The sequence below is a fragment of the Taudactylus pleione genome, unplaced genomic scaffold, assembly GCF_031769625.1.
Source record: "Taudactylus pleione unplaced genomic scaffold, aTauple2 ptg000162l, whole genome shotgun sequence".
Taxonomy (NCBI): Eukaryota; Metazoa; Chordata; class Amphibia; order Anura; family Myobatrachidae; genus Taudactylus; species Taudactylus pleione.
This window is the reverse complement of record NW_028284564.1, coordinates 8,668,987-8,693,749: the sequence shown is the minus strand read 5'-3', so window position 1 is coordinate 8,693,749 and position 24,763 is coordinate 8,668,987. Positions and strand designations below refer to the sequence as shown.

At 43.5% G+C, this 24,763-nt stretch overlaps 1 protein-coding gene across 1 annotated transcript in view; it reads right to left on the bottom strand.

Annotated features, from left to right (window-relative positions):
- MEGF10 (multiple EGF like domains 10) overlaps positions 1 to 24,763 on the bottom strand; it is a 149,341-nt gene that overhangs the window by 74,455 nt on the left and 50,123 nt on the right. The window contains exons 2-4 of the mRNA XM_088475109.1: positions 10,918 to 11,051; positions 9,185 to 9,286; positions 6,757 to 6,857 (exon numbers count right to left, since the gene is read on the bottom strand). Of these exons, the coding sequence (XP_088331235.1) occupies positions 6,757 to 6,857; positions 9,185 to 9,286; positions 10,918 to 11,030 (316 nt within the window). The 5' untranslated portion in view covers positions 11,031 to 11,051. The remainder of the gene's footprint in view (positions 1 to 6,756; positions 6,858 to 9,184; positions 9,287 to 10,917; positions 11,052 to 24,763) is intronic.

Here is a 24,763-nt window from a genome sequence, read left to right as displayed (position 1 = left end):
AACTCAACACAGTACCTGTAGTATAAAATCAGTGACGTCAGATGTCTGGTGGACATTCACAGAAATATTGCAGTGTGCATCTATCTATTCTGACAGTCATGGAAAATAGCAAATGATAGATCAACTGCCTTAACAAAAGTAAACAATTTGGGTGTTTTGGTCCCACTTTAAACAATAAAGTCACAGGATCAGCTAATATGGGTGCAGTAGGTATTATTGTCGGCCGCATGGCCGACGGTTCAATTCCCGACATCGGCAGCCCGGCAGGGGTGAAGATCCCGATCGTTAAAAAGGTAAGTATCGCTAACCCTATTTTCCCCCCTAACACTCCCTTAAGGATGCCTAACCCTAACCTCCCCCCCAAGTGCCTAACCCTAACCCCCCCTAAGTGCCTAAACCTAACCCCCTCCCCGCAGCCTAACCCTAACTCTCCCAGGGAGGGTGCCTAACCCTAACCTCCCCCCAGGGATGTCTAACCCAAACCCCCCCCTTCCCCTGGCCTAAACCTAACCCTCCCGGGGGGGTGCCTAACCCTAACTCCCACCGGGAGCCCTAAAACCTATCCCACCGTGCGGCTGTCCACGTCCGGCTTACCTTAATTCGGTATGCCGGGCGTCGAGGTCCCGGCGTAGGTCTAATGACAGGCGTCGAGTTTTCTACGCCTGTCATTAGTACCTTGCTGGGATTAGAGAGTCTGGAAGCCGGCGGTAGGCATTTAGACCATCGGCTTCCTGACTACATCCCTAACGTACATGTTGGCATTTGACAATAGGACAAAACGAAGAGCTGGTGTACAAGGCAAGATTTACATTCTGAATGCACGCAGCTAACAAAGGAACAACCTGTAATATTAGCCAACAGAATTAGCTATACAATATAGGACCTATGGATTTATAAATTGCAACTCCATGTAGTGTAACAATCCTCCATTATGGGGCCAAACTCCCATCCAGTAGCGGTGTACATTCTTTGCTATACAGCAGACAACATATTAGTACAACTATTAAATATGTTTCTAATTCTAATTCATGTTATGTTAAACACAACATTTTTAGTTTATGTATAAATATAATGTAAAACTGAAAAGAATAAATATTTTCGTACCCTCTATCCCTATCCCCAGCTTAGCGATTAGGGACGTAATAAAGCATGAAGCGTTGTGTTTGAACAGCTGCTTATACAATAATAACAATGCTAGATTCAAATTGGGGAAACATTTACTAAGAATTTGCTCTGAAATTGGAGCCTAAAAATGTGATCCTCATATTAATCAGGGGGGAGTTAGTAGCCCCCAGCTAGCACTGAAGGGTTAATGCTGATGCTGAACCTGTCATGTACTGCTACCATGTCTGAATGATCCAAACACACACATACAGTTTGGTTGACTGGCACACTGCCATTAAGTGTTGCCAGCACAAGAGAGGGCTTAGGCACAGCAGCTGGGAGGAGGCTGGTGACCAGTGCTTACGTGTAGTCGTGCAGACATAGGACCTGATTCAGCACGGATCGCAACTGTGATCGCAGCTGCATATTTGCACGTCTGCCACCGCTCAGTCAGTATACAGACGCTCACTACTGCCTTCTCACATCCGTAATACCTTGCAGTCCTGCATATACATCAGTAACATTGGAGAACATCTGCTGCTTACGCACAATTACAGCAGCTCTGACCTGTCTCAGAATTTGCAAGTCTCGTCGCACGCAGTGAGTACTCAGGCTGCATAGGCAATCACAGTGGCTAATTTATGCATGCCTATGCAATGGCGATCAAACAGACAGCCACGTGTGCGTTTCTGCAACTACTACCTCGTCACCACCCCCAAACGCTCACGGCCTGTCACTCACTCTGCGATGGATTCCACAGTGCGTCCGTAATCACAGTGCGATCGCCGTGCACGCAAGCGCAGTATGCAACAATGGCTGATCTGCGTATGCTGTTGCAATTGTGGTCTATGCTGAATCAGGCCCATAGTTAACTAATGAGTGTTCATTATACTAAATTTATAAGAGGCTCATCAAAAACAAGTTGTCTTTTTGTGCTAAAGGGGCCCATACACTATCAACGGATCGCCACGTTCCTGCGATCCTGCAACCCAGCATCTCTGGATCAGTGAAATCTAACATGTCTGATTTCACTGATTTGCCGATCACAATCAAAATATGATCGTGATTTGCAAATCGGTGAAATTTAACATGTATAATTTCACAGATCCTCTGACAGATCGCGAAACATCGATGAACGCCGGTCGGCATTTTGGAAAGGCGGATCAGCGTTTCTGATCCTATTGCAGGATCCGGCAATCCGTTGGTAGGTGTATGGGGACCTTAGTTTGGTACACATAGTTTAGCCCTGAAGTAACAACACCTCTCTGACAATGTAAAACTTGTTGGAGCAATAGAAGTTGGAAGTATCTACTCAAGTGTTACTTTAGTGGCCAGATCTTTTCAATCTTTTAATATTGCCAAACTAAGGCCCTGATTCAGAGCCGGTTGCTCGCTCTGAATCAGGGCCGGTCTTTTTTTTTTTTAGGGTGGCCTCCTGGCCGCTCGCATAGCTGTGGGTGACCATACACTATCAAGACCATCGCGACCATCGGGCTTGCGACGAGACCCTTGTGGTAGGGTCTTGTTGCCGCAAGCCCCAGAGAGTTTTCGGCTCAAACACAGCCGAAATATCTCCCACTGACATCACTTGTGATGTCAGTGGGGCCGCCCCCAGACGGTAGGCGTTCTCATGGGAACGCCTCCGTCTGGGCAGCCACCCCCCCGGTCCGCCCACCAAAGGGGGCGTGCTGTCACTCAACATCGACAGCACGCCCCCTTTGGTGCTAGACCCGGAGCGACGGCTTGCCCGTCGCTATCCGTGTCTCGCGCATGTGCACGATGGAGCCGGCTCCGTCGTGCGCATGCGCTCTGGGCCAACATCGACCCGGTTGCGAACGCTCAGCGCTTGCGACCGGGTCTGAATCAGGCCCTAATTTCATTGAACTGGGTGGAACTTGCTTGACTCTTACATGTTGTGCATATAGGCTGAATAATTTAGTGGGGAATTTGGAAGTAAATGTAGAAGAAACTTTTTCTTCATGAAATTCAAAATATAGTTTTTCATGTGCAAAAATAATAAATATATGTTTACGCTAAATACATGGGCGTAAAGATACGTGTAGAGTGGAACATTGCATTGCCAGGCCCCAAAGCAAAATTTGGTGTAGAGTTTGTGGTGCTGGTCCACCCTCCCAAGGCCCCTGCTGTGCTCAGAGGAGGCATTGCATTCCATGGCCCCCTCATCTCTGACTACCAGCTGCATCCAGGGCCAGGATGGCACTCACCAGGGGTGCCAGCCCAGCTCAGCCACACACAAAATGTAACCCCTAAAGGACACACGGCCCCCCAACGTCAGGGAAGGCTATAAGGCAGTGGTGTCAAACTCGGGCCCTCCAGCTGCAGTGGAACTACACACCCCAGCATGCAGTGCCACAGTTTTGCTATTAGGGCAAGCTAAAACTGTGGCAGGGCATGCTGGGATATGTAGTCCCACAAAAGATGAAGGGCCCGAGTTTGACACCACTACTCTAAGGAAATAGTCTTGCCTTTTGTCCTGAGCTCCTGGGCACCATCACAGAGCCTCCATGATGTTGTTATAAGCAAGTCCTTAACTTTGTTAAAGGTGCCTGGATCCCTAGATACACTATTGGCTATACCCCCTGTAGAGGCGGTAATTCCATCACTGCATGTGTATGTTAATCACTTCCATTACATACTCAGTGATAACAACCGACAGTCAGTTTTCACTTTTAATAATCATAACTATATTGTGTTGCATTATATCTTGCATTAGGTAACCTCTCCATGGGCGGGATGCATCAAGCAATGTATCCCGCCACTCATCGCATGCATGCCAGAGTTAATATCACCGGTATGCATGAATAAAATTGCAAAGGACAGTTCTACCAATAAGAGCTGTCCTTTGCAAGAGAGTGACTTCCGTGTTTATGACCCAGAAGTCCCCCTGTGCATGCGCAGAATGACATACACGCCGCCAGGGGAGCTGGGAGGGATCCAGTTGGTTCCCTCTCACAGCACCTTGAGGATAGAAGCCCATATGCTTCTCCTGGGTAACCCCATCTAAAGATGTTATTACCCATCAGGTCCAAGCTGTGGAAAGCTTGGTGCTTATCAGAAATGCGGTCAAATCCCAGAAAACAGCGTTGTCGGGGGTTTGACCACATTATTGATGATAGTACATCCCACCCCATATCAATTACAATTAAATAAATATAATCCCATTTTGTTAAGTCTGCACCAATGGCAAATTAATAAGTATCTACAACAGTTGTAAATATAGTTTTACACTTAATGTAGTGCTCACAAACTTGTATAAAGCTTTGGGTAGAGATCTGGCGATGTCATTCACTCTCGGGTAGATTTACCAAAGCTTCTAAAAATTAAAATTGGATTCTGCCTATCATTTTCAAGGATGAAATAGAGAAATGATAGCTACGAATGCATTGGTTGCTATGGGCAACACCACCACTTTTCATGTTTAGAAGCTTTAGTAAATCTACCCCACTGACTCCAATATGTACTATCTAAAGCAGTGCTTCCCAAACTCATTCCTCAGGGAGCACTAACAGTGCATGGTTTCCGTTTTTCCTAGTTGGTGAACAGGTGTATTCTTTACTGGCTGACACAATTTTGAAAGATACACAGGTGGAGCTTATTATTTAATTTGTGAGCCTGGGAGGAGACCTGGAAAACATGCACTGTTAGTGCTCCCTGAGGAATGAGTTTGGGAAACACTCGTCTATAGGAAATATATAGTATACCAAATTATGTTCAGACAACTGGTTGTAGTGAATTCATTCAACCTGGTAAATATCAAACGTCTGTGTTGTACAGTAGTTTTAAAATTAAATGAGGCACTAAATAAATAATACGACAATTTGCTGTCAAGAATATTATCAGAAATGTCACCTTAAGTTTTTAAACTGTGATCCTATAAGCAGAGCTTGTTTTTCAGTGACCATGGGTGGGATACAGCAAAGCAAGAAATGCCGCATTTCTCATATGCATCAAGACCCAGAATGCGATACATTCTGGGGCTTTTATACAGTGGGCAATGCCATCTTCAGATGGCATTGCCCAATAGGAGCCTAGGGGCTTCTATTCGTGATGCTCCCCTGGGAGAGATCCAATCGAATCCCTCCCAGCGCCCCCCGCGTTGTGCGTCCTTCTGCGCATGTGCAGAAGGACGCCAGAGGGATTTCTGGGTCATAGACCCGGAGATACCTCACTCACAAAGGACAGTGCTTACCGAGAGAGCTATCCTTTGCGTTTTTGTTTTTTCTGCCACCCTGTCCTCTTATTACTAGCTGTGGTTTTATTGCGTCATCTTAGGGATCCCTCCTTTTACCATCAGTATGCTGCCATTACTGACCACCAGGCACTCGCCAACTGAAAGTGCCTACTGTACCAGTTGTAGCAGAGTAGTCGCTTCCACAGCCAGCAACTGGAATAGCTTATGTCTAGGAGGGTGTTGTGTTTAGTTGAGACAGCAACTCTTTTGCTGGTGGCTGTAGGGTAGCAGACAGAGGGGTAACATAGGAAAGATGGAGAATGGATTAGTGTTACTGTAGCTCTTACTGTATATCTGGTCACAGGATTGCAGCAGGATCATGTAGAAACAATGTGACTTACTGCTCATATATAGCTGTTAGTAGTATAGTACATCCACATGGAGTACAAGAATGCTGCCAATTTTCAATAATTCATACACATAGTTTTTTTAGGGGGTAATCCAGTCCCCTATTCCCTGGATACTTTCATACCTTTTAACATTGTCCTCAGTGCCCTATCCACATTGGCACCACTAAATCTGGACTGGGAGATTTTAAACTGCCTGACCAATATACTTCCAGGACACCTGCTGCAATCCACTCTGTATGTACTTTATCATGATACCCATTAATAATCACTTTGAGTAGAGGCAGCAAATCAGAGAGTCTTCAAAGGCTTTTGGTGGCCTACCCTCCCCTTTACATCCTCAATAGACTTTGGGGTCTATTTATCAAGCAGTGAAAAGTGTGGAGAAGTGTACCAATGGAGAAGTTGCCCATACCAACCAATCAGAATTGAAGTAGCATTTATCAAGTACAGTCTATAAAATAATAGGTAGGAGCTGATTGGTTGTTATGGGCAACTTCTCCACTGATCCATTTCTCCACACTTTTCACTGCTTGATAAATAGACCCCTAAATTCATATATTTTTAAAACATTATACAGTAAGTCATATTGTTTGCCAACTGGAAAATTGTGCATGGTCAGGACTGACCACATACAGTATATACAGTGTTACTATCATCGTTGTATTATGACCACAATCCGTATTATTTTGTCTGAGGCATAAACTGTACTGTGCACATTATTATAGCAGATGTGGAGATTAGCTGTGCAACAAAAAAGTTTCATTTATTACAGCTTGATATGACGAAGCAGGATAACTGGCAGATGTATGAAGCTCTGGAAAGTGATAAAGTGCAGAGTGATGAACGACCAACCAATCAGTTCCCAACTGTCATTTTTCAAACACAGCCTGTAACATGACAGTTAGGAGCTGTTTGGCTGGTCGTTTATCACTCTGCACTTTATCACTTTCCAGAGCTTCGTACATCTGCCCCTAACTTCATAAAATGTCTACAAGTGTATTAAATTAGTATACAGTCACATCTAAACTTTACAAATAAAAATGTACTTACGAACACACATGTCTTTGCTTTCATAAAACCCAGGACAGCACTGAGATTTACGCCTATACATCGTTTTTTCTCCACGTCTATACGCAGTGCGGTAACTGATTCTGTGACACAGAAATAAGAAGGAACATTACAAACTAAAAGAGATCAAGAACAAGAAATGTTTCATGCATAGGAGCTGATTCTGAGTCGTACACAGCCGCATCTGTGTCTGTATGTTTTGGCAGTCGCCCGTCTGTGACTTTATGTTAATTTATGCAAACGCCAAGGACTGAGCTGCCCACTGTCAGCACATATAGACGCTGAAATACAGATTGCTGCATCTTTAGACACCGCTATTGGTCGCATCACCAAAACTTGCGTCATCGCTATGGCAGGTGTAGTTCTCAGCTGAGTATGGCCTGGTATGTGAGCTATGTGATCGGTGGAGCCTTCTACGCAAGCACCTTCAACAATTTTGTAACAATCCCATAATGTGGCCAAGAAGACAGGACATCTCTGTGTGTGCGCTAAGTCTCCGCCTAGGAGCGCCCAAAATATTTTCAACACATTTCTGAGACCATGCATCTCCCGTTCACCTCAATTGCAACCCCGACTCTGTGCACACGCTAGCTGGACCCGTGCGCAGTGTGACATAGACACAAACACGTGACTCTGAATGCGGCCCATAACATACAGCTTCCAGTGTCAGCTAATGCTACTATATATCATCATGCCTAAACTGATGTGTGCATTTAAAGGCTTATTTCAATATGTGTAATGATTTCTTAATAATATTAACCATAGCATTATATATATAGATATATATATATATAGTGACTGTATGCTTACACCGCCATTATGTAGCTGTTATACATGGAAATATATAGTAGCTCTATTGGTATTTCTGTGTGTTCCAGGTATATCGTACACTGCGTCTCTTTTATTCAGAACACACAAGAGCATATTGTGTTATGAAATACATAGATATTTACATTTATCTCCTGACGATGAACATTATTATGGAGGAGATGTATGAAGCCTTGGAGAGAGATAAAGTGGAGAAGTTGCCCAAAGCACCCAATCAGCTTCAAGCTGCCATTTATCTAGCACAATATTTGAATTGACATTTAGATGCTGATTGGGGATGGCATGCATCAAGAATCGCCGACATGCCATCAAGCATCCCCGACACTCATCGCATGCATTCCGTGTTAATAACGCCGGTATGTATGAAGATTTGTATCGTAATTTGAATTGGGGATACTATTGTGTGACCATGCCACTTTCTTTTGAGACCACGCCCCTTTTTTATGGCGCGCACTGTCCCTTTGTTAAGATAGCGAAGAGGATGGGGGGTGAGTTCCACCACCTTTCTAGGACCAAGCACTGATTTTATTTAAAAAAAAAACCAGATTGATACATAGGTCCCTTATACCCCTTTTCCACCAAAATACCAGTTCGCCCTGGGATTTTTTACCCGGCATTTTCCCGGGTCGTACCCGGCTTAAACCCTGCACCCTCGTCCCAAGTTTTTCCCGGGTCACCTCCATTTCCACTGGACTCGGGTAAGCCCAGCAAAACCTGTGGTTGTCATTAAAAATGGCCTTTATTCAGGTAATTTTTAATGACATCCACATTTAATTAAATTTTTAGTTATAGCCTTTATTATTATTATTATTATTATTTATTATTATTATTATTATTATTATTATTATTTTCTATTTTTTATTTAATTTAATTCTTCTTATTATTATTAATATTATTTATTATTTATTTGCTTATTATTATTATTATAATTTATTTATTTATCTATTTAATTTAATAAAATTTTTAATGACGTCATTTATTCAGGTGTCTCCTTTGGTCTCTGGGTGATTACATCAGCAGCCAGCACCCTGGAAGGACCAATCTTGCAATTACCTGGGTTAAAAAACCAGGGTAAGAGCTGTTTCCACTGCAGTGTTAAAAGCTCTACTGGATACCAGGGAAGAAATCCTGGGTCAATAGACACGGGATTAATTTCTTGGAGCCGTTTCCACTGAGCTGAGTCCTAGGTGGACACGGCAATTACCTAGGTTTTTTAGGCAGTGGAAAAGGGGTATTGTTGCTCATCCATACAATTTTTATCAGAGCATTTTGTTTTGTTGTTTATGGTTTGGAATAAGGCTTGAGAAAAGCTCCCTAAATATGCTGCATGCACAAGGATCACTGGATGTGTAGAATGCAGATCAGACCAAAATGCCAGAAAATAGCATGTGCAGAATTTTTCATTGTTTGACCTGTCCCCTACGTTACAGAAACGATAACTGCCAGGATCAGTGAGCTTGTTGTCGGCAGAGCGCGCTTCTTGTATTCATCTGCACCTGGAAAGTGATGTGATAATGACGTAGCCTGATAAATTAACATAACAATGAATGATTACAAAGTACAGCAAACACAAGAAGCTTACCTGTGTCTAGTGCATTTAAACCAGTTCAATATATCTGTGCAGCTGGTGTAATAGATTTGGTCATATGGATGTGCATAGGATTCCTGAACTGTAACAGAATAGCTGTGAAAATAGATATAACAGATTATACTTAGAAGATTTTAGTGTAATCATTCTAAACATAAAAAAAAACAAGCCTGTCTGTAGCCCCACACATATCACCAGAGCCGTAACTAGACTTTTTGGTGCCCTGTGCCAGAGAGAGCATTGGCGCCCCCCCTTCCCATTTTTTAAATAGAGACATAAGATAGTACACCTGAAAAAGGGCCATGGCTTCATGGGAAAAGGGCCAGGGAAGAGATAGGGGAGGCCAGGAGATGCTGGGGATAAAAGAAGAGGAAGCTACAAGTGAGAATGATGATAAACAGGAAAATTGACAGGTCCAAACAGTGCCCCCTGCCCTCCGAGGGTCTGCACAGGGCAAGTAGCACTACAATGTGAAATATCTGTACTGCCCTATGGTTTGGGTGACATGCTGTTTGTTTAACAGTAATTGTCAAATGCAGCAAAAGCTTTCACATAAAATGATATTTATGTGTGAGTGTTCATCACTCAGAGCCGTGGATAAGGGTGCAGGGTATGGGAACTGGCTTCTCCCTTCTTCCTCCACATGCTTTTATTTACTGCCATTTTCATGGGAATCAGCCTACGGGAAACAGTACAGCAGATGGAGAGACAAGAGTTAGCTATGGCATATTTAGCTATAGACTTTCTGATGTACTAAGATATGTTATAAAAAAACCAGCACTGGATTATATGGCTATTTTATTATTAAATATCAAGAATCAGTCTCACAATTACTAGGAGTTGCTGCATCAATTTGATTAGGATTTTTATTCTGTACAACACTGGGCTTCCAGATCCACTGCTGTGGCTACCTAGACCTAGCGTCTGCACCTGGGCATGTTAGCTGGTGCTGTAGTGACTGGCCCGATAACTCCATCATTTTACTTATTAGTTATTTATATATTGCACACATACAGTACAGTACTGCACTTCATATGGAAGGGGGTATTAATAACTATTATTGTTTACTGTCTCATTCATGCTACAACAAATAACATGTATCTTACACCAGCGGTATAACTATATATACATATTGCCACAACCTCAGTTTTACTGATTGGCTGCCATTATGATTTTTCTTAATATGAACATTAATGGTATATGTGTGTAGTATATTTACTTACAAAGTAACCTAATATACTGTACAGTATATACATTTTTATATTTAAAGATGCTATATATTAATTGTTTTGTTATTATTGGTCATCTGTCTCCTGAAATGATATCAAGGTCATATGAGCAAGAATACAGTAGTGCAAACAGAGCTGATTATTCATTGATCAAAGTCAGTGACTCAGCATGTGGGGAAGGTTACCGCTTCCCCACATTCAAAATGAGCAAGTTCCAAATAACTTTCATGTGTAAACACAGCTGTTCTATCAACATATTTATTTACTTACTTTATAGTAAAAATAGCTATAAACAAGCTATTGTAGACAGTCCTATATCTAACTGCATTAACATTTCATAGCTAAATAAAATTGGATTTTCAGTTCTAACATTATTAGTTTATTAATTAAGGCCTTGAATGTCTGTGATATAACCTGACAGCCTTTAAAGCTTACGGTCTAACAAATACCACGTCAGCCAATGTAGATTCACCAGCACATACAGTCGCACACACTCACCTTTCCCAGTGACTGCAAACATTTGGATCCTCAAGATTCAGTGACAATGACATCGTAAGCCATTGGTAGAAAACTAACGCAAAGAGCCCATAGCAACGTGATAATGAAAGCATCTTCTTGCATTAAACCACTTGCTGAAAAAGACAAGTAACATAAATGACAGTGATAAGTAGAAAAAAAAAATGATTATTATACTATAGTGGTTTAAACATTAACTCATGTTACGTAATGTATAAAGTACATAGAGTAATGTTATTTACTAACTCCTGCAAATAATCATCTTTGTGGATCTGAGAGATAATATGAAACATGTCATCATCTGGTAACAAGAAGAAAGAAGGGAAATGCCAGGCAGCTACAACACAATAATGGATCTCAATGTATTCAGCTATGGATTCTGAATAACACATTATACCACACAGACTAGTTCCCATAAAGAATGTTATATTGATGCAACAATTTATATAGAATATATATAATAGTGATAAGAAAACAATGACAATATCTTCCAAACTCCATGGATAATCATGTAGCATCCACCCTTGGGAGGACTTTATACAGAATGGGTACAATTATCTTTACAAACCACAGTATGTAACAAGTACTCAATGCCGGAAGGATAGAGCCACCTGTGGCCACAAAGCAAGCAGTCACTTATTCATAGTCTACAACGTGGGTTCTCAAAGTCGGTCCTCAGGACCCCACACAGTTCACATTTTCCAGGTCACCCAGCAGGTGCACAGGTGTATTCATGCCCGCCAAGAGCCGCGGCAGGCCCGGGTAACAGGGAGCATGGCCTAATTGCAGGAGGCGTGGCCACGCCCCTTCCCGGAAAAAAAAAAGTTTTGCAAGGGGGGGGCGCTCTGAGCCCCCTCAGCCCAGCTCAAAGCCAGGGGGGGCGCGATCAGTGTGATCACTCCCCCTCGCAGGCATAGGAGACAGCTCTGGCTGCTGCTCAGCCGCCACGAGCAGTCTCCCAATGCAGCTCAGCACATGCTGTGTGCTGGGCTGCTGTGAGGGAGGAGGGGGGCGACGTCGGACCCGGGCCCCCGCCGGGCCCTTCAGGAAGCCCGAGTCCGGGTAATATGTACCCTTCCCCCCCTCTCGGCACCCCTGGGTGTATTCATTACTCACTGACACATTTTAAAGGTTCCACAGGTGGAGTTATATATTTTCTTGTGATTCTGTGAGGAGACCTGGAAAACATGCAGTGTTTGGGGTCCTGTGGACCGAGTTTGAGAACCTGTGGTCTACAACAATCTCATAGATTATTTCTAACGTATTCAGACAATAATACACTCAGAACATCCATATGGCAGGGAGGACTAATCATTGTCCTAGGTAATACTTTCAGAGGCACTTTTCTATGACATTTTATGGCAACAGCAAATTCCAGATACCTCTTCAAAGCAGCAACATATGTCATACACATTTATATTCCTTACTGGGATTAATGATACTATCAGTACAGGAACAATAGTGTCACTGATATAGTTTCAGTGACATAGAGTTGAAAAAAACATGCTGAACTAAGATGTCTGTTATTATGCTTACCACTGAGACTAAATTACAGATCACTGTGCTGCCGCGCTGCCATTATACTACAAACAAGTCAAATTAAAAAATATAGAATTAATTTTCAGCCTGTTCACAGTAGTAGCTAAACTGTTATACCAAAAACATCTGTTTTTTATAATGTAGTGGTGTTTTATGTGACTCAGTCCTGGAATGTCAGCACAGCATAATGTGTAAGATACTGTGTGAAACAGAAGACAGTAACAACTCCTTTATCAGAAGATTTCTATGCAATTTCATAAATACAGAGAATCATAATGCGGGTTCTATCTCCGTCAGAGTGGCCAACGGGCTCAAAGCTTTAGCCTCAGTTTGTGAATCCAGACAAATAAAATTAGAGGCCATAAGTGAAAGGTAAACCCAGAAATGTATTACAGGTACTTGTAATATTTATTTTTTGCTAATGATTGCCAAACTGGGGGTGCTGTCTCAGACAGCTAGTTTTAGGGTTAGCAAAAGACAGGGACTTCATTAGCATGAATGCAAACTGTGCAAAAGTCACAAATTAATACACTAAATGAAAGTACTATCTTGTTGGTAGGGCATAGTCGGACTAGTAAAACACTGTGGCAGGATATATTCTATGGGGGAGACTCGATTTCACAGCTATGTACCACTGTGCACTTCTTAGTAGGACATTGCTAAATTGTATTGGTGCAAGGGGAAATTCGCACTGCTACTGAGAAGGGTCTTTGCTCAACAGTTCAGGTGACACTTTGCTGTCAGGCCATTTGTTAAATGGCTTATAGTTATAACATCATTATGTACAGTAATCTCACAACTTCACAAGTTATTATCAAATATCCACATTTAATACTGGCCTTGACAAGTTCCAATAGCCAAATAACCTCAGCACCCAACACTGATTTACAATAAAATGACCTTCTGAAGGCAATATGTGTGGATGCACCCATTTCCTGACTCTTGTATAAGGGTCAAGCTGCTCCTATAGTAGTCTTGCTGACTCCTCGGTTCTGTATCACCTCATCCACCAGCAGTGCGTGTGCTTTGAGCTATGCAAGAAAAATCATTGTCCACAGGAGAGGTGATCAGGTGTCTGTTTTTATTTCTCTGTCATCAAATCACACACATGAAGGTTAGAGGATACCACTGTGCTAAGCTGAGCAATGTCATAAAACAATTGGAGGCACGAATAAGCACAATCATCACTGTTTGATTCACTATAACAAGAGATATACTTAAGCTAATGTGAAAGGCCTATGCATTTATGTTCTACTGTTTAGTATGGCTAACCTGTTATTCAGCATGTGCACTGACTTTCACACCTTCCTAGCCTACAGGTCAGCTGTACAGGGTGATGGGATGGATAAGAGATATGTCTCTTTAGTAACATTCAGGCTAGTAATACAACACAATACCTGCAAGTCAGCATTGTATTGGCATACCTATGACATTCATGGCTATGTATTACAGCTAATTATCAAAATAAATGAGTTACATTTTACATATTTAACTCTGTTTGTATACAGATTGCCATAGTGCTCCTTCTAACATCTGTATCTTATGGACTGGAGGAAACAGAAGGCTACATTCTGTGCTAGGAAGTTGAGCTACTTAAATATGGCGAGCTCCTGCAACATTGTTTATCTCAGTGTGTTGTGGTATCATGAATATAATATTATGTATTGGTATAATGACATAACAGGCAATTTAGGGTATAACAGTGCACTATAATGGTTTAAATTGTTGGGAAAATGCAGAATGTTTTGGCTAATGGCTGATTAGGGGTGTGATTCCGCCTAGTGATGGCGTCATCTGCACCCCAGTCTCTCTCTCTCTCTCTCTCTCTCTCTCTCATGGAGCAGAATGGCAGGTACTACTTATTTTTCTTCTTTTATATGACGCATACAGTGCATAATAAACATCACACAACAAACAATAACAATGTTCTAGTAGAATATATCAACTGATTATGGAATGAAAAATTGACAATTAATAACTCTTTACATTATTACAATGCCTGTGTCTATTATATTGTTTTATAATCGAGAAAAGAGCAGAACTACAGGGGTGAGGCTGCTACTGGGCCCAGAGTGGAGAAAGGACCAAAAATGTTGATGGCCCCTCCCTTCAAATCCCATGCACACCCCTCTGCCAGGGCCCCAGTTGCACACTTTTCAGAGCAGAGCGGGAGACTTAGCTAAAGTACAATCCCAGGCCAGTACCCAAGTTCTCCTAGGGGTTCCAGCGCAGCACTGTTCTGTGTCTGGATAGATGTATAAAATCTACAAACCACACAGCTATTAAAAAGGACTTGCTGGGACCAACATCTATTTAAAAAGAGCAACTGCTCATTAGCACTTAGTGGTGATTGATTTTAGTGTATGTCAGACTCAGCCTCACAAAAGACCTTCTGTGGGACACAATAAACTTTGACTGATGGGACATATGTCCATACAGTAACAGGTTTATTGATGGTAGTTTTGAACAACTTTATAACTTTTAAGTGATATAATAGATTCAATAATTGTACAGTATCTATCCCTGCAGAGTGTATGTTAGTGTACAGTATTTTGGCACAAGAATAAAGCATCAGGTTTATAGTTTTGCTAAAATTCACACCCACACTCTTATTCCAGAGGCTACTTGCAGTGTTTCCCAGCAGAGCCGCCGCACTCTACAAACAAGCTGCCCTGTTTACACACTGCCAAAAAAAGTACAGTACGTGTCAAGAAAAATTCAGTTACTTTCGGAAGACCTCATTTTTCCATGACTTTCTTTGTTACTGCAGAAATGGCATTTATGTAAACCACAATGATTAGACAGGCATGCACAATTTTACAATTTATTAGTTACACCAAGACTTACATTCTGACTTTTACATGTCTGCTATACACAAGAGAAACTTCCATTTAATTCAAAGTGGTTCTTAAACTTGTTCATCAAAAAATTTCCTAAGCTGAAAAATGTGTAATAAACTCCCAAACTTTAGATAGATATAACATGTGAGATAAATTCAAGCAAGATAACAGGTTTGATAATGTTTGAGCTTAAATGGATGCATTATGTAGGTTTTTAATTGGTTTCCCTGCGAATAGCAAACTTAAACTTTTAGCCCAGTAATACTTGCTAATTACTAATTTAAAAAAAAACAACTTCAATAATATAAAATGTAACTATTAAGCTTGAATAGGCAGAAAAGTCATAATTTTAATCTTTTGTTTTAACTACAAGCGTGATCTTCAAACTTAGAACTTTGATATCCAAATAAAATTGTTGTGGCCCCAAAATCACAATTTTACCATGAATCAGTTTGAGGCTCTTGAACCAGCCGTATTTGTCTACATTTTGATGAGTTTCAAATAATTCAACAATCTTTCATGTTTCAAAATGGAAAGCCCATCGCTTGAAAAGGACAGATATAGCGGTATACAATATGATACTGGGACTTCCTACATGGGAAAGCATGTTACATTCTAAAGGTTACAAAGGAAAGGCTGAGGAAAATGTTTCCCTCCGGGTGGATGATGTCGGGATAAGTTATATAGGAGTCCAGAACGATCACAATGTAGAAATTGGACATGTGTGTAAATAAACAGGAATCAGGAGAAAGGAAGAAGAACCAGGGGAAGAAGAAAAGGTGGAGATGTGATAAACTACAACTTCCAGTGATTAAATAAAGTGGAAATAGTCAAGACCAAACTATAAAATAAAAAAAGCTGATAAGCTGTGGATCTTATGGGTTATCTACCTACTCCCGAAAAGAAAGCTCATTACTTTTGGGGCAGCTAGAGCAAGGTGAGACTTGAAGAGATCAGAGTCTGTAAAGTCAAACCATCAAAATCAGGTGTTTTGGATAATTTTACAATTGCCTCTTGTGGTGGAGATGACATCTATTTTAGAAAACCAGTCAGATACCTTCAGAGGATAGGTGGATTGCCAGCGAGAGGGGAGAACCTTAGTGGAATTATGTTGGTGTTTTAGAAGGGAGTTCTAGTATCGCAAGACAAACATGTTTAGAGGTGAGAAAGCCAAAATGACAAATCAGTTCCCCAAGACTACAGTGGAAAGCTGCATCACAGCATCCAACATGCATCATTAAGCCACAGATCTATCAAAGCACACTGTTGAATATTGTTGAGTGTGGAGCTAATAAACAAAGGGCAACAACCTAGAAGAGTATGTTTTGAAATAATAGAATGTTCAGTGTGCCGGCAGCTCTAAGATTTTGATGCTTGAGTCTTTAGGTCAATCATTAGGTGCTGGTGTGGAGGATGGCATGACATTAAGGGTACCTTGCTGCCCAGGACATCATTAGGGAGGATTACAAGCTTTTTGAGACTAGGAGGAATTCAGAACTTTTGACCACCAAAATATGAATGAAACATGTTGTAATAGAAAAGCAGATATCACATATGAGCTGTAAAACAGCGAAATGCCTCCGAATACATAGAACATGGCATGACTGACATTGTGTCACTGATTGGTCTGTTGAAAATTGTCCTTTGCTCACTGGTCACTGAAACATACATTGAGAGTCAGCATCCTATGTCTTGCTTTCAAACATGATGCGCCGCTTGGCTTACAATACAATAATATGTTGTTCATGACTACAGCCCTGCAGAAAGTATCTGGAGAGTATCAAATAAAGGAGGCTGTACTGACACAATGCATTTGGCAATAGTTATATATTAATTGAGGGGATCCTACATTCAATATGGGATAACTATCGATGTGTTTCTATACATTCTGCATGTTTTCTGGTGGTGATAGGTTTCAATGAAGTGACTTGAAAACATTATAAAATGTTGCCATGTGTAAAGCTTGCTACTCTCCACAATCCTCCTGGTGTCCAGCCAATTACAGTATGCCCTTGGAACACCACCATCTCCACAACAAGCAAGCACAAAGTACAAATGCTGGTCCTCTGACATCACTATAATGTTAAAGTAAGTTTTAGGCTCTAGATGTTCTAGAAATACAGTATTTGCTTCCTCACCAAGGTTATCGCCACCTGAGCACAACACCCCAAATGCTCAACTGTCTGGATTATTGTTCTAAGGGTGATGCTGTCTATTCAATGGCTCCATACTTTGGGCAAAATCCAGGCTACTCGATTACTATTGATGGTAAGACACTCATTGTTCTAATAGTTCTCATATGCCCATGAAGTTTAGGGGCGTTAAGGCCCCCATACATCTGCAATGTTTTGGGCCAATTGCCCAATCTTCAGACGCCAGGGGGTCTGGGCAACGGTGAAATCCATCAAGTTGGATTTCCCTGATTTGCCAATTCATACCAAAATATGATCAGGATCAGAAAATCAGGGATTTTTAACATGTAGAATTTCACCAATTTCCCAATAGATTGGGGATCATTGATGGCCACCGATCGGCATTTCCGACTGGTGAATTTGTGTTTCCGGACCGATCAGGGAAATAGCCGGCAGATATATGGGGTCTTTAATACAAGTGTCTTCATTTCCCTCGCTCAAAGAAATACTACCCGTGCAACAATTTGCACTGCTTATGTAACATGCAATGTGGGTTAATGTATGAAAAAGCTACATGAATATATTCTTATAGTAATGTACTGTAGCATGCAGTTGTTTAATGTATCTGCATATGGAATGGGTATGAGGTCCCGGCGGCGGCGGCCTGAAGGAGGAAGATCCCAACAGGGCAGGTAAGTACTCTATCCCTACCCCTCTCCAACCTCTAATCCTCCCTTAGTGGTGTCCAACCCTATCCTTCCCCTGGGGGAGCCTAACCTCTCACCCCCCCAAAACCTAACCCTAAACCCGCTATGCTCCCTAAATCTAACCATCCGGGGGATGCCTAACACTAACCCCCACCCGGGGGTGCCTAACCCTAACCCTCCCCCTTGGAGTGCCTAGCCCTAACCTCCTCCCAAAAAAACGTAGTCCTAACCCTGCTACGCTCCCTAAACCTAACCCTCTCCCCAGCAGCTAACATTAAGGCTGCCCCGGACTTCCCTCATTTGGGCTGGCATCCTTCGGCGTTCCGGCATCAGGATTAAGATAGGCATCGTATTTCGACGCCTATCTTAAATCCCTTGTCGGGATTTGGAAGAACAGTGATTTTGGATTGACTATTTATAAACTTCTGAATGAAAATGCTAAACACATGTAAATGTGCATTAAACCACTGGAGGAACTGCGGGAGACAATGGAGTCATCTGCTGCCAGGCTCCAGCCTAAAGGGGGCACCTCCTCAATTGTCCAATTCTGTGTCCTTCCTGCTGTAACTAAGGAGACGCTGCGTGGAGCGCTGGTCAGCATCAGCAGTGTTCCTCCTCTGTGACTCTGTGCTCTGTTCTGGTCGCGGACGCCCCGTAAAATTTGTTTGTGACCCTAAGCCTGACTGAGTAGCCAGGAGACAGCAGTGAGGGCGTGCAGTGAGAGGGATGGTGCGGCTATCACTGTGTGTGCTCTCTCGCATTCTCCATCTCTCCCCCGTCGCATCCTCCATCGCCTCCCAGGTGTCCAGTTCCTGCCCGCTTGAGGTGCTAAAGGTTAGTGCTGATAGAGGGGCCCACAGCCCAGGAGACAGTGAATGCTGTCCAGTTAGCACTGTCCTCTGTCACACGGGGCCCTGCCATTTCCTCAGGCTGCGCCAGAGTAAGCTGTCTGTTTGACTCTGCAGCATTACCCGATCCCGGTTGAGCAGCTGTATCTCTTTATAACGGCAGTCCAGAAGCGTGGTTTTGGGACCATTGGAAAGGTGAGATTCTCAGATTTCCACTGGTGAGGTTCTGAAGGTGCAGGATGTGGCTCAGAACTGGGGTCAAATGTGAAGCGCCCCACTCCTGCTGCAGACTTCTGACACCCTGCCTTTTAAAGCCTCTAGCTCTGCTTCCAACAGACTACAGGAGATGGTTTTAGGCTTGAAATTTAAAGGGCATACAGGGTTACCGGGGAACCTGAGATACCGGGGTTCAAAGTTACTGGTAATTGGAACCAGAAGCCTGTCTGGAAGCTATGGATACTCCTCGGTTGGAACCCTCTAACTGTGTTCTACATGCAGGGCAGTTTCTAGGGCTTGAGGCTCCCAGTGCGAGCAGATAAAAAACCGCAATCCCCCCCCCCTCGAAGCAGTAATATTGTGGAGTGGGCGTGGCCTCATCGTGAGGGGGTGTGGTATCACAGTAAGGGAGTGTGATCTCGAAAGACCACAGAATGACAGCCACTGTGACTACTGAGTACTGGGTTGGCTAACCTGTCAGAGGCAAAGCGCTGAAAAATATATGTAGCTAAACAAAAGACAGACAGCATGCCTACGGCGCGCGCTCAAAAAATGTGGTGTGGCCTAGCTGTCACAAGCCCACGCCGCATTTCTGTGTGCATGCCTTTGGTGTGACATTTGCAGAAGTATGACCTTGCATCACACTCGTTTTTAGTCGTGTTGGGAGCGAACCCAGCACATTGAAAATACAAGCCAGATCCACATAAAATACACTGCAACAAACCAATTCCACATAAAATGTATTGGAAAAGCCAGAGGCACATAAACTACGTTTTAAAACCACATCCACCTCAAATACATTATTAAATCCAGAACCACATAAAACACATTGAAAAAACAAGATTCACATAATACACACTTTATTCCAGCCCCCTCCCTTGCCATTCCATCCCGACAGGTCTTAGGCTTCCCCCCCACTGGCTCTCAGGCAAAAGTGCCCATTATGCAGTGCCCCCTGTAGTTGTCCCCATATGCAGTGTCTCCTGTATTTATGCCCCTTATGCAGTGCCCACAGTGGTAGTGCAACTTATGCAGAGCCCACAGTAGTGGTGCCCTTTATGCAGTGCACCCAGTAGTAGTGCCCCCAGGAGTGGTGCCCCCTATGCCATGCCACCATTAGTAGTGCCCCCTGTAGTCATGCCCACATCAGTAATGCCCCCAATAGTAATGGTCCCTGTTGTAGTGCCCCAGTAATAGTGTCCCCAGTTGTATTGCCCGAAATAGTAATGCCCCCTGTAATAGTGTCCCCAGTATTAATGCCCCTGTATTAGTGCCCCCAATAGTAATGCTCCCTTTGTAGTAGTGCCCAAAGTAGTAAAGCCCCAAGTAGTAGTGCTCCTGGGCCCTGAGTAATGCCCCCAGTAGTGGTACCTCCTAAGCAATTCCCCCAGTAGAAGTGCCCCCCGAGTAATGTCCCCAGTAATAGTGCCCGGGTGCCCCCAGTAGTGGTGTCTCCCCCAGCAGAAGTGCCCCCAGAGTAATGTCCCCAGGCTGCCTGCACATAAAAAAAAAAACAGTAAAACTTACCTTCAGCCCCGCTCCGGCGTCCGCTCCGCTTGGCTGCTCCTCTGCACTATGGGAAAGACGTCATGACGTCCTCCCATAGTGCACACTGGGGGAGCCGGGAGCCGGAGCCTCCGTCTCTCCGGCTGCTCTGCTGAATCTCAGCGGGCGCCCGGCAGTTAACAGGCTGTTTCTGCTGCAGAGGTCGGAGGCGGCGCGCCCCGTGCGATTGCATGGGTCGCCTGCCCCTAGAAACGGCCCTGTCTACACGGGCTACTGGATCCGGTTCTTAGCTTTAGTAGAGGGGACTCTGGTAAGGTGTCCTTGGAGCAGTGGCAGAGTGGGTGAAGTCTTTCACATTTCCGAAAACTATCTCCGCAAAAAAAGAGCAGCTTTTCGGAAGTGATCATTAAGTAAAGCAGGTACAGGGAACATCAGACCAGGGGCTGTATAAGGCCCGCGGAATCATTTGGTCTGGCCCTCAGGGCTTTTTTCTCCTGTGCTCATCTGGAAAGCAGGGTGCCTATAATGGCACCCTGCAGCCAGAATCTATGCAGCAGTGCCGCCTGTAGCGTCCTTAGGACTCTTCAGACGGTCACACCGCTGCCCTTACAGCTCCCCGGAGCATCCTCAGGATGCTCCAGGCATTGCTGTAATCGCTGGCGATTGTGTCCCCACCCCCACGTTACATCACACGGAAGGGGCGGGGCCTGCACCACGCCAGCGAATAATGTTATATTAAAATGGCCCTCAGCAGATAAAAAAGGTTACCACCCCTGTAGTAAAGGAAGCATGATGAATGCCTCCAAAATTCACCATGAACTTGCTGCGAGTTCAAAAAGAAAACCTCTCACATTTTTATCATGATGAATAGACCCCCATGTCATTTAAAGAGCATGTCATCCCAACAGGGTTAGCATACCGACATTTGTTGATCAGTATGCTAACCCTCCCTGATGCCTGACCATAACCTCCCCCCCATGGGCCTACTGTAAACCTAATCTTCCCCTTCCCTCTCCGCACCCTAAACCTAACCCTCCCCATAGTGCCTAACCCTGCTCGCAACACCGCTACTTACCATCGGCAGGAGTGCCGAGAGGTGGGGGCAGCAGGTACTAATTACCTGGGCCCGGGCATGCTTGAGGGGCCCGGCGCCATCCCCCCTCTTGCATCACAGCAGCCCAGCTGTGTGCTGCACTGGGAGACTGCTAAGCGGCAGCCGTAGCAGTCTCCTATGCTTGTGGGGGGAGCAATCACACTGATTGCGCCCCCACTGACTATGTGCTGGACTGAGGGGCTCACAGCGCCCCCCTCCCCAGCGCACAAGCGGCGCTGCAAAAAAAGACAAATTTCCCTAAGGGGGTTTGGCCACTCCTACTGTAATTAGGCCACGCCCTCTTTACCCAGGCCTCTGACCATCGGCATCCCGGCAGTCAGGATTCCAGTGTCGGTAATGCAAGCGTCGGCATCCCGACTGCTGGGATGCCGAACGTATCCCGTTAGATACACCTCCATTGCTGCCAAAATAAATAAATACAATTTATACAATACAATTTAATACACCTCCGTAGCACTGGAGGTGTATCTAATCTATCATAAAGACATTATTATTTGTCAAAAAAAAAAAAAGGTAGGAGCTGTCATTTAGAAAACCTACTGAAAAAAATCATAACTGCGTTAGTAACAGTACCCATCTCCAAGCTCAGGAAGTACAGTGAGACATGAGACATTTGTAATTTTTCTGTGCTATATGTGTAATTAGGAAAAACTTGCTACATGTCATAACATTAAATGGATGAAAATGCATTTGTGAATGTTCTCTGACATATAAATGAACCTAATACTCAGAAGTCAGAACATAAATATTCTTTACAAAAAAAAGCACTACAGTCTAATGAGACCACTTCCCACAGGCACATATATTCATTATTGTTTATTTCATTGTAGGTTGTAATTAACAGAAACTGTTTATTGTCTGCTGTATGTTTTTTTTTTTTTTTCATTTTTCGTTCCCAGTAGGATTTAAGATTATTCTGGAAAAAACACAGCAGTACCAATGGAGTAATGGTTAACATTACAGCCTCACAGCACTGAGATCATGGGTTTAATTCTCACCATGGCTGTGTGGAGTTTGCATGTTCTCCCTGTGCTTGCGTGGGTTTTCCCTGGGTGCTCTGGTTTTCTCCCACAATCCAAAAATATACTGGTAAATTAATTGGCTCATGACAAGAAAAAATTCACTCTAGTGTGTAGGGGCACATCCACTAGCAGACTTTGAAACGACTGCACGATTACGACAATGTAATCGTGCATTGGGTGTTTATGAGCGCTCTACATAAATAAAATAAAATTAATTAAAATAAATAATTATATTAGTGGCACCTGTGGAAAAATATTTGTTAAAACGTAGTGTTTATAGCTCCTTTATGAGGATATTGTTTTAAGGTGAGGTCCGGTTTAACACGTAAGTTGGTTCGCACTGTATTAGTCCAAAATCTGTCCCTACCTTGCCCTCATAGAGATGGTGCAGCGGGACAGGTCAGGATTATGATGTTACGTTGGTGGAGAGCGGCCTGGCCTCGGCTCTCTCTCCACGTGCTGCCGGCGTCTGGCCGTGTGCGGCTGCTATAGATGACGTCAGCGGGACAGTGCGGGTAGTGTAAGCGGCTTCCACGAAGGTCAGCTTGCTGCCGGATACCAATCACCTGAATGTAATCGTGCAGTCGTTTCACAGACTGTGCTGTGCCTACATTGAACGTTCAGTCATTCAGTGTAGGCACATCAATCATCCCCTAACATGCTCAACCTGACGTTATCGTCAGGCTGACCAGCATGTTCGGGTGATGATTGATGTCGGAAACGACCAGCGGGAGCGCGCATCGCTGGTCGTTTCCGACATTACTGTGCCCGATTCATTTCGCTATCATTCAATCGCTCCTAGAAATCGGCAAGTGGAAGTGCGCCTGTATGCATGTGTTTAGAGCAGACTAGATCATACTTGCCTACATTTTGTATCTCCTTGCCAGGAGAACCCGGGGAGGAGAAAGATTGGGTCGTGACAGGGGGCGGGGCCTGACGTATCAGGTCATTAAGAAAATTTACATAAGGGGCGGGGCTAAATGACGTGATTCTTGCAGAATTGAGTCATTAAGCCCCACCCCCTACACAGGGACCCGCGATCGCCGCAGAAATTCTCCCCACTTCACTAGGAAATGGGCAGAAAGCGGGAGAAGTGCCTACCCTTCCGCGAAAACTGGGAGGGTAGGCTTGTATGGACTAGATGGGTCAAGTGGTCCCATTGCATAACCACAAGTCCAAAAGTCGGCATAAGAGGGAGAAGGTGGGAGAGGGGGGGATGGCACCAACATTTATGTTGCCTCCAGGTAACTGGGACTGCATTAAACAGGTAATCGTTTACAATGTTTAAATAACAAACTGAAGATCTAAGGTCTGGAACACCTGGGCATTTTGTTATACAAAGCTAATCAACATCAAACAGAGGTGACTCTCTTTATTGAGTACTCTGAACAGGTGAAGATCTGAATGACAGAAACACAGACTTGCATATGTAAGATGTCTACATCAATGAAATTCTCACAGAATCCTGTAAATATATTGAGCAAAATAAAACACAGGCGTGTTTTTCCCAAACCACAAACTAAAATGTGTCTTTTTGTGCTTTTTCAAACTATAAACTCTTCAAAATCATCAGTGCACATTTTTGAAAACTGAAAGATCACAAAATACACAGCCAGTGTTGTGACATGGGATCTGTGGAAACACACAAAGAAGATGCAATATTTTTAGACATGTTCTCACTAGGGGTGTGCACCGGCCACTTTTCGTGTTTTGTGTTTTGGTTTTGGATCTGGATCTTTCTTCGTGTTTTGGATCTGGATTGGTTTTGCCAAAACCACCCTTGCGTGTTTTGGGTTCTGGGTTTTGTGTTTTGGATCTGTATTTTTTTGAAAAAAAGCATAAAAACAGCTAAAATCACAGAATTTGTAGGTTTTTCTGCTCCTATGCTATTATTAACCTCAATA